Genomic DNA, 11,297 nt, shown 5'->3' with positions numbered 1-11,297 from the left:
GAAGAGAAAAGAGAAAAGTGTTTTGTTTTTTGGTTTGTTTTTTTTGTTTGTTTGTGGGGCTTTTTTTGTGTTTTTTTTTTTTTTTTTTTTTTTTTTAAAACATACCAAGATATAACTGAAACAATTGATTAATGCTACCTGGGTCTAGCTGGTTTTTTATCACTTACTTACTGGTGATATTAGACCCTTTTTTTTACACGTTGTGATTGGCTAAGCTGCCAGTCAGTTTAAACACTGTTGCAGATGAACGTGGAAGTTGATGGCTTCCTTTTTTTTTCTGCAGACGTGATCTGACGTTATTGACCATTTAATGTTATTAACTTATATATTTATGATTCCATAAGAGAGTGAATCCAGGGGATAATATGGTAAAGCAAGATAAAGTGTTTCCAACATGCCCCTAAGGCATTAAGACACCAAACTAAAAACCTATAACTTAAAAACCTAAAGTTAAATATCATCCATGCATGAAACTATATCACTAATAAACTGTCCATAAATAAACCCTGATCAAGTGAGTTTGCACATAAAGCTAATGTAACCAATTGCTAATTATAGCTAATATAGATATACAGTTGTTAGTTTAAAAAGGACACTAATGTAGCTCGCTAACAATAGCCAACACTGTTTTAGTTGGTTTGGAACTGACGCTAATTAACATTTATCTATTGTTAGAGGTGATTACGGCAGTGAGAACAAATGTAAATGTTGTTGGTGTAACTAACTTTAGTTGAAAGCGTTAGCAAACATCAATATGCTCACTAGCTCACTGCTAACATTAGTTAATACCGATAAAGAGGGTTTAGAGACTACACCAACATTGCTAAATCCTAACAATAGTCAAAATAAAACAAAAGTTGTTTTGAAAATGCTCACTGCTAATGTAAGCTAACATTATGAGTCCATTCGTTTAAAGATTAAGCTAAAACAGCTAGTTGTAAACATGGCTAACAATAATTTACTTGTTTGGAATTTGAAGCTAATGTACCTGATGGCAGAGGGTAGTTTACATAGACAAAGCTGGTAACTGCTAAAAATAACCAACTAAGATGTACAAACATTTTGGTTTGAAAATGCTCACTGCTCATGTTAGCTAACATTAAGAAGCAAGTTAGTTTGTAATTTAAGTTTACACCTCAGCTGTAAACATTAGCTAACATTAATCTGACATTCTCTGGATATGAGGTTAATGTAGCTTCATGCTAATGTTAGTTAATATGGATAAAGCTGGTTTAGATATGGCGCCAACGCTGCCAATTAAAGGTAAAGATAGTGAACAGCTGTACAGTAGTTGGCTGAAAGTGCTAGTTTTAGCTAACAATAAAGTTGACCATAAAGTTAGCCGTTAGCTAACATTAAACTACTTCCGAGAGGTTTGAAGCTCATGTAGCCCACTGCTAACGTTAGCTAACATGTTTGCGTAATCAGGTGAATCTCCAGCTCTGTTTTTAGTCTCCATCAGATCCGAACTTTGACAGTTTCTTTTTTAACATGCAAAGAGGCAGAATTTGGTTCTTTTCTCTGTTGTTCTGGATCGAGGTTGATTTGATGGAGGTTCAACCCTGAGCTCTGACTCGGAGGCTCGTCAGTGTCTTTAGACCCACAACGGACGAACGCCTTTGATTGTTTTTACTTTGCACCCTGTCGTTAATATTTTTACTGTTTTTATATTTTTACCTTTCTGAGCTCTGGTGGAGGTTTGTAGTTTCAGTCTGAACAGATGTTAGCAGCTGTCTGAGACTCTTGTCACCTCCTGATTGATCCTCCACGTGTGATCAGGACCTTCGTCACATCTAACTGCTCTCAATAACGCACATATTCATAAACTTTATTAGACTTTCCGGCAGGTCAGATAGTACACTAAATGGCCAGAAGTTTGTGGACAATCCTGTCCATTTACGTTTTAATAATAATAATAATACATTTTATTTATGTGGCACTTTTCAAAACAGATGTTACAAAGTTTTTTGCAAGCTAATATAAGTAAGATAAATGAAGCAAAAGTAAATGGAATAACTATTAACAGCAGCGCAAGACCAAGAACAAATAGAAAATTAAAATATTAAAAGGTGATGAAAAACAAATATGTATATACATAAATGTGTATAAATAAATATGTGCTGCTTCTTCTTGTTGTTTTCACGCCTGATAAATGCAAAGACAGGATAAAAAGTGGTGTAACAACCTATCAAATATTCAAATCAAAAGCAAAAAGCCTTAAAACTACCGAACCCTCCTCTGAATTATACATGTGCTTCAGTTTATTCATCGTGACAGAAGCTGCAGCCCGTTGCAGGACTCAGTGTCTCTGAGCTGCAGACATGTAGGATCTACTCTGAACCAGCCTACCAGACTCTGCAGCTCTCTGCAGATATTTAACAGACTTTTGAATTTGATAAATAGTTTTTTTTTTCTGAAGTTTGTGAGTAAAAGTGAAGGATTTTTACTTTAGTCTTTCTCTTGAATCCAAAATTTTACCTTTAAGAGGTTTGATAACTGCAGGCTCTGACTTTCAGAATAGAAAAGGGGAATGTTATTAGTTATTAATAAACCCACTGAGTGAAAGAAAGGGTTAATAATCAGTGTCAGGAAAATAGAAAACTGAAACACGTCCTCGCCTGTGAGGATAATGTTGAGGTCGGGAGAGGGTTTTTTTTTTTATTTTGTTTTTTCTTAGATAAAACTTGTAATTTAACAAAGATCAATTGTGCAATGACAGCACATGAGATATTACACTATTTTTTATTATTTTTCTGTTCTATTTCAGGTATAAGCTTAGTTGTTGTTACTTAAAACCACTTTAGTTTTTACAGAAAAATACTTTCCTGTTTTTATCGTTAAGGCCACGTGAATATTCCAGAAACCTTTGCTAAAAATTTCCCTGAACTCTGCGCTCGCTTTATAAATGGTCCTGATGTGATTGGACGAGGTTGATCAGGTGGTAACGACGTCTCTTCACATTCTCCTCCTCATGTTTGTGTTGCATGCTGGGACATTTTTCATGTTGACCAGGTGACCTGGATCCTCCCGACCTGACACTAAAACACTGTGAACTGTGAGGATGAGTCCCGCGGTCACACTCTGACTCTTTATCAGATGTATGTGTACAAATATATTCTGTAAATATACACATACATACATACACATATATGTGTGTATAGACATATGTATATGAAGCTGAAACGTGTGTTGCCATGACAACACACGGAGCACCATGGACGCTCAGACAGACAGTCTGTCAAAGGACGAGAGAAGTTTTTTAAAAGTTAATGAGTAAGTGAGCAGCGGTGTTTTCTCTGTCCTGTCTGGTTCAAAGTTTCACCTGTGACCACACCCCCAGTGATGTCACAGCGTCCCGTAGTACACCTGTGCAACACAGCAGCCGGGTGAGAAGTTAAACCACTGGAGGTCAGCAGAGACAGGATTTCAGGAGATGTTAAGATACTCAAGTTCACTGCTCTGCTGACAGGTCAATGCTGATTTTAAAGGAGTAATCCACCCAAAAACCGTGGCGTCGCTGTCTCCTCCTGTCGCGACAGTGGAGTTTATCATCTGGCAGCTTTAGGAGAAAAGGCCGGTTCTTTGAAGTCACGTGATGAATGACCCACAAACATCACCTGTTCCCACCAGCAGCTGCTGATCATGCCCATGCGTCACATGTTGAGTTTACAGTTTGTTCTGATAAAAACAAAAGCAGAAGCTTTAAAACTTTAGAAAACAATCATGTTAGAAAATGAATCCTGCTGTTAATCTCTTCTGGATCATGTTTGCAGACATTTTCTGGTTTAGGGCTCTTGATACTTTTTTCCCCCTCATATCTTTTATTTTTGTTTGTTTTTTGATAACTTCTCTAAAAAGTTGTATGTTTTCAAGTTTTCTCAAAATTCAGATGTGTGTTCGGATAGAAGTGGCCTGTCATTCTGACGGACTTACTGAAAATATCTGAACCTATAGTTGATCCATATCTAATCTACCAATAACGTCTGAAACACCCAGCGTCATTTTCTGTGTCTCAGCGCTTTGGTTAGAGCTGCTGGTGAACTCCACTAACTGGACGGAGGAGAGAATAACATCACAGCCTCATTTTTTATTTTCATTTTTCACTTCCATGTCTTTCTGAGAGCCCATGCTGCATTCAGGTGACGTGGGACACGAGGTCGTTGTCCGTCAGGTCAGTATTCAGCTGATTCTAAAGAACTGATGCTGAAAGTTTTTCCTCAGGAGATGTTGACAAGAAACTAAACTAAAAATCTGCTCCAAGAAAAAAAAAGTTTGATTTCAGACAATTTTGACCAGAAACTTCCAAATAAGAGTTTCAGTTTGTTCCTGTTTCACCTGAACACAGCATCAGACCTTCAGTTTCAGCCTGAAACACTGGGACCAAAGTGAGAACATTTCTGCCCTGAATTTAGACTCCCAGGCCTGGTCCCGTCCCCCAACAACGCTCCACCAATCAGATACTAGTTTAGAAGCTGTCAGAGACTTTGGGTGTTCAGAGACTTACCTGGGATCTGAATCACTGTGAGCTCAGAGGAAAGAGGATCAGGAGTTTTCCTGTGAGACTGACCTTGGGGCAACAGTCCCCGTAGCAGGTGCTGTAATTGACAGGTGTGCTGTCCAATCCCGTGTCTCTGTCCTGAGCAGACAGGTGAGCCGGTTCAGAGGTTTTTCGAACATGGTTTTAAGTTTGTACAGTTTTATGTTTTTCTTCATGGTGTGTTTCTCCTGCGGTGGTGAGGAGTCGTGACGGGTCATGTGGCGGCGGGGTCGTGTGGTTTTAAAGGACATTCCACCGTGTTTAAAAGGAGGACAAACAGACTGTTTCACAGGTTTTAAGTTTTACATTTTTTCACTCTGTTTTATTTTTGCTGACAAACTGTATAAAAGATTTGAACACAGCTGTATGAAGAGTTGAGTTAAGTTTAAGTGCATTAAATAAATATTTTAATTTGACTCTATTCACTGATGTTGGTGCTGCAGGTGGTCCAGTCAGGGTTGGATCCCGTCCAATCCTGAGATCGTGGGTTCCAGTCCCCGAGCCCAACCCCCCCACTCCCGTCAAGTCACCCCAATTTTATTTATATAGAAACCAAATCATAACAGAGGTTCTCTCAGGGCACTTTTCATACAGAGCAGGTCCAGACCAGGACACTCTATAGTTATATTTACAGGGACCCAACATCCCCCACGAGCAAGAACTTGGCGACAGAGGCAAGAAAAACTCCCTTTAACAGGTAGAAACCTTGATCAGAACCCGGCTCATGGTGGGGGGGCCAGAGAACTCACAACAGTAAACGTTCCACGTAAAGATGTATAATAATATCAATAGGACTAATAATAAAACTAATAAAATCTTTAATCGGACACCAAAAGGAAAGTTTGTAATTTTTTTGTTTTTATTATAGAAATATTATACATGATATTGTTCATATCCAATATTTTACTTATGAGGGGAATTACATTAAGATGCACACAAACAACCACACAAACACATTTATCCTGTGTAATCGGTATATAAAGATGTAATAAGTGGTTTATTTATCAGTATAATCGGTATGTAAACACGTATTATTGCCAGCCACGCTGTCGCAGCCGGCAATAATACGTTTAACGGGGTTGTTATTAAAATAAATAAGGCGGACCTGTTAGTTTCATAAATAAATAAATAGCGTTCTGAATGAAAACGGACTTTAAAAATGATTTACAGTTGAAACAAAGTGAGATTATATAAAAATAAAAATAAATGGTTTTGATCAGGCAGCTCCGCGGACACCTCTGTGTACGACAATTACCCAGCATTCCCGGAGGCCGTCCTTTCCCTCCATCTTCCCCGCAGTGACGGTAAGCGCTCCAATATGTCGGACCCAGATTTTTGATTTATTCTTTAATCCGGACTTTATTTGTGACCGATAGTCAACGGCAGTTAACGGACACTGCGTCCTCTGGTTACCGGCCGAGTTGTGTCAGTGTAGGGTGAGGGATGCTGGCGATATCGTGTGGATGGAGCTAGCAGTGGCTAACAGAGCGGGGGGCAGTCCGGGCTGAGGAGCCGCTGTCCGGACTGGACTTATCTTCACTACCCGGTCCGTGTGCACCAGAGCCGGGGAACTGGTTCAGATAACAGCGGCGTTAAAACCCGGTCCTTCTGGTGTCGGTGTGGTCCAGGGGTTCCGCCTGTTAGTGTTAGCATGTTAGCATCAGAGGATCACGCCGGTGGACGGGGGGAGGTCTTCGGTGTGAGCTTGACGGTAGTCTGACCCAGGAGTGCCTGGTGTCGATGTCCGGGTTCAGGTTGAAGGCTACGGAACCGAGCTGAAGCTCTGTGGGTGTTGGGGACAAGCACGTTATCTGTGCGGTCAGAGCCGGTGTTGCACCTCAACCCGAGTCTGTGCGGTGTGATCTGTACTCTGACGTGCCTGTGGACAGGTCTGCGATAAATCCAGGTCCCGTGTTGAGCCGGTGCTGTGTCAGTTTCACTTATTGGGAACGACGTTAAATCAGTAACATTTCAGTGTTTCGTTTTTATCTCACACTTCACGTAATGAATCTGATCAGAACCAAGGACCAGGCTCCAAACCCTGCTGGACTGGTGCGACTCCCCCCGTTTGATCCTCTGCAGGACGTAACCATGTCAGGTTGTGCCTGTTGTACTTCCTGTGTACTCTGTCCCTCCTGAGGGGAGGTTTTACAGTCTGTGGTCCAGATGGAGTTGGACTGTGTGTTTTCAGCTCCAGTCAGTGACCTTTCATTAATCCGTGAACTGCCTCAGGTCCCAGACTGATGTTTATTACAGCTGAGTCCAGAGTGTGTGGATGTGGAGGTGCGGCCTGGTGTTTAAGGTGCTTGAGGCGTCTCTCTGGACAGAGCTCTCTCCTAAAACCACCTGGACACTCTGGTGTGGAGCCAGATTTGAAATTAGACGGCTTCATGTGTAACCTGCAGCATCTGTGGTCCCGAGCCTTTTAACCAAGGACTTGGTGACAGTATCCAGGTGTCGGATCATCTGTGCAGGTGTGTGTGGGTCACTTCGGTTTGTGGCTGCTCTGGTTTTAGCTCCGTCAGATCAATGTAAATGTGAACGGTGGTGTTGTTTGAGGACGGTAGGTCACGTCCTTGACCATCGTCTCTGTAGGTGTTGATGTCTGAGATTGGAGGCAGTGGATCAGGTGTTAACAAGATTCTGTCAGGACAGGAACTGCATTTAGGTTTCTGAGAGCAGGATCTGACGTGCAGACCAATCATTAACACTTTAATCTTTTTTTTTTTTTTTTTTTTTTAAATATGTATCTATACAGGTGAACTCATCTGGAGAAGACTGACGATGCCTGGAAGGTAAGATGACCATTCATCTCACCTGAGTGTGTTTCCACACCTGAATTCAAACTCCAGACAGAAGAAAAACTTTGCTCTGATGAACTAAAACTCTGAGGTTCACTGTGTTTGCCAGAAATAATTCACCTGCTGTAAACTGAGAATCTAGAGCTTTAAAGACCCGACTGATTTGTTTGTGTTGAGTCCTGTTAGTCACGGCGGCTCTGACTCTTAACTCTGTGTGTTGCTGCTCAGACTGTGGAGTAAGGCCATCTTCACCGGCTACAAGCGTGGTCTGAGGAACCAGCGTGAACACACGGCTCTCCTGAAGCTGGAGGGATGTTACACCAGAGATGAGGTGGATTTCTACCTGGGAAAACGCTGCGCATACGTCTACAAGGCCAAGAAGTAAGACGCATCAACACTCGCCTGAATCACAAGTAAATCTTCAGGACTCAAGTCCAGACTTGGACTCGAACTGGTGAAAAATCTGGAGTTAAAACAAGAAAAGTCTCAAGAGGCTTGAATATCTTGTAGCCACAACAGTGTTTATAGCCTTCGTGTGGCTCTGCAGCCGGAAAGTGTTTCATCGTTCTGTACTGAAGTGATTCGTCGTCCGAGCCACAGAAAAAATATTTTGATTGATACTGATTTTTATAAGCTTTATTTTCTGCCTGTTTCTTTTTATTAGTCTGTTTTCATGTTTCTAATAATAATGATAAGGATAATAACTAACAATACTAGTGGTAGTTTGAATAGAAGCTGCATCACAGAGACTGAAGAGCAGCATTAAAGTGTTGAATCTTCTAAATCTCAGTTTTTATTTCGGAACACATCAAGATTTTACTGAACACTTAAATAATCCTCTTTCATGATTCTTTCCATTCCACCGATTTAACGAAAGCTCCTTCCCACCCCAGGCCCCTTCAGACGAAAGCTAGAGCTCATTTAAACGCGTCCCTGCCTCATAAATCCCGTCCTGATCTAAACATGAAGGTCCCGATAAAGGAACAACGAGATGAGTGACTCTCTCGTCTCTTAAAGTCCTGTTTCCTCTTCTGTTCTGTCCATTAATCTGTTATTAGTTTTCCACACTATTTGTTCAACTTCGCCAAAAACTCAAAACAGACTTTGTGGAAATGACTGAGCGGTGGACGGGATGAAAACGTGACTGAGGCAGCACAGTGATTTACACCAGTAACACTGCATCAGTGTACAAGTCGGTTTTAACCAGTTTAGGTTTAGTTAGATGAACCCTCTGCATAATGACTAGTAGACGTCAGTGGACACACGAGGTCGTATGTTACGATCGGTCCGTTGATTGCCTCCTGTTGTAATTCACCAAATCCTACTTTTACAATGTGAGACACGATCTAGTGTCCAAAACGATCATGTCTCATCACAAACCAACCAACCTGGTCCCCCAATGGGGCGTCACGGATCGTGGCTCCCTGGTAAAACCGGGACCTGACACGACAGACCCCTCCTAACACACTGGTACAGTTTTCTGTATGATGGCTGTGTGTTCATGACGTTGGGTTGTATGTTTGAGGGCTCCAGATGCTCAGATGAACATGACAGAGGTGCAGAGATGGTCTAAGGTTCGGTCCAAGTCTGGACTTGAGCAGGCGTAAATTACAGTGTCTGCAAACTACATGACGTCTCCAGCAGCAGCAGCAGCTTGGAGACGCAGAATTCTGTTTTCAGAAGCTACAGCATCAGGTCATGGTCTTTATTTGGCCGCACCACTTTAAGGCTGCTGTTGATTTCAGTCAAAATCTTGTTACGCGTGTGTTTTAAGTGAGGATCAAACTCCACCGGCTGTAATTTTAAAGTAAGTGACGTGTGGTGGCATCAGTGAAACCACACGTGTCTCGTGTGTAAGGGCGAACTTTGCCTTTGGCCGGAGGAGACTGGTCTGTAAACGAGTCTAAACCTGCTTTAATCCTAAACATCCTTCATGCACAACGATGCCTCTTCTGTCAAACACGTCTCACCGTTGTGAACTGCACACCTGACTCATTTCCCCTGCACCTGGCGTCCAACGCGAACGTACCGCTGAGACGCGGAGAGTGGGTTCTGGAACGTTCTCCTCCTGAGTCACGGAGCCTCGGGTCTGTCGGTCCCTAGCTTTTCCCTGCAGGTTGAACATCTGATGGGGCGCACCTGGCTGCGGTCGTCCCCCCTCGTTACACAATGTCCTCTCTGATTGGATGAAAGTTTAAACATTCTTCCTGTTTTGTGTTTGCCTGCTTTATTTGACCTAATGTGTCAATGTGGACGGGAATGATTGAAACGGGTACAGTGATCCGCCGCTGAAAGAATGTGGGACAGGAGGGTAAAGTGGGGGAGGGGGCACCGGTCCCCCGGCCCCCAACTTCAGGAGCCCTTGTTGGGCCCCACGATTTTACTATGGCCAGTTGCCAGAAAGATTGTCTGTGTATATTAGGTCATTGGCCTCATAATAGTATAGACTGGACTGATACGAATATGTGAGGTTACATGAACATAATCGGTGAATGGAGTCTGTGTCTGACTCCACCCATCTGGTTCGCCCCACAGCGTAAATGAAACACACCAGTGTGTTGCAGGTGTGGACTTCACTGTGTTCTCTCTCCACAGGAACACGGTGACGCCGGGCGGTAAACCCAACAAGACCAGAGTGATCTGGGGAAAGGTGACCCGAGCTCACGGTAACAGCGGGATGGTCCGAGCCAAGTTCAGCAGCAACCTGCCGGCCAAAGCCATCGGACACCGAGTCAGAGTGGTGAGTCGGAGCCCTGAAAGTCGGGTCGCTGCGGGACTAACCTAAAAGCCTGACTACTGACCAATCAGATCACTGCACAACCAGAGCCCTCGGTCCTACGGGATCCCGACGGGGACAAAAGACTTTACAGTAGAGCGACAGATGGTAAAGATCAGTAGACGTTTTTATAGATCAGCAGAACGGATTTGCTGTCGCAGACTTTCCGTGTGTGTGTCTGGTTCTGAACCCGACGCAGAGCTGATCGGTGAATCTCCACACGCTGACGATCAAAGCTGCATTTTAGGACGTTTCTCCGAGTCCTGACGCCGTCGACGCTTCCGCTCCGGCTCCATCACCGCAGCTCAGAACGACACGAGGAGACTCGGAGGGTGGAAGTAAAAACTGAACCCTCTGACGTCTTTGATGAGAAAAGTGATCCACAACCCGTGGGACCTTTCCCAGGTTTAGAAAGGAACATTTGAGGCAGACTCACCAGACCCGAAGCCGCTCTTCTGCCTGTGGGTAACAGAGCAGCTTCATGACCCAGGTGGTCCGGGCTGGACAGTGCAGTGTCTGTTGGTCACGTGGTTCATAAAGGTTCAGGTTTTTCAGGAGTCGCACAAACGGAGGTCGTCTGCATTAAACCGTCTCCTCTGCAGCTCTCAGATCAGATACCAGTGAACATGTTTGAACAGAGTGAATGTTGTGCTTCTCTTGTGACAGTTGATGATGTCACTTCCTGTGTTTCAGATGCTGTATCCCTCTCGAGTGTGAAGAGGAACCGTCGTCTCTGCAGATGTGGATGTTGTTTGTACAGAAACAATAAAATGATCAGGTCCAAACCTGCTGCAGCGTCTGTTTATTTCCACCTCCTCATTTTGAAACGTGCGAGTGGCCGCGAGTCCTGCCGACGCTCAGCTGTCGTAAAGTACTCGGATACTTTACTGCAGTGAAAGTACAAGTACCACACTGTGAAAATACTGTCACAGGTAAAAGGTCCTGCTCTGAAAATGTTTCAGGGGAAGTGAGAGTTCCCTGTGACTGTTCCCTGATGCTTTAATGCGTCGACAGCATTTTACCTCTGGAGCTGATTCTTAACTCTTGTGTATCAGGACTAACTATTGATCGTTTTCGTCCTGGATTCATCGGCCGGCCATTTCCTCGATCGATCGATCGATTTGGTTTGTAAACCTTTAGAAAACGGTGAGAAATGTCGTCACGGTAACTCGGAGCCCAAAGC

General features: G+C 43.3%; 1 protein-coding gene across 1 annotated transcript; it reads left to right on the top strand.

The window, feature by feature from the left end:
• The first annotated feature begins 5,743 nt into the window (after nucleotides 1-5,743).
• On the top strand, nucleotides 5,744-10,903 carry rpl35a (ribosomal protein L35a). The gene is made up of 5 exons (XM_040130374.1): nucleotides 5,744-5,841; nucleotides 7,296-7,332; nucleotides 7,567-7,719; nucleotides 9,934-10,078; nucleotides 10,808-10,903. Exons 2-5 carry the CDS (start codon nucleotides 7,322-7,324, stop codon nucleotides 10,829-10,831), a joined length of 333 nt encoding a protein of 110 aa, XP_039986308.1. The 5' UTR covers nucleotides 5,744-5,841; nucleotides 7,296-7,321; the 3' UTR covers nucleotides 10,832-10,903.
• The last annotated feature ends 394 nt before the right edge of the window (nucleotides 10,904-11,297 follow it).

The sequence above is a fragment of the Xiphias gladius genome, chromosome 7, assembly GCF_016859285.1.
Source record: "Xiphias gladius isolate SHS-SW01 ecotype Sanya breed wild chromosome 7, ASM1685928v1, whole genome shotgun sequence".
Lineage (NCBI taxonomy): Eukaryota > Metazoa > Chordata > Actinopteri > Istiophoriformes > Xiphiidae > Xiphias > Xiphias gladius.
Note: the sequence above shows the minus strand (reverse complement) of the source record. Positions and strands in the feature narration are given on the sequence as shown.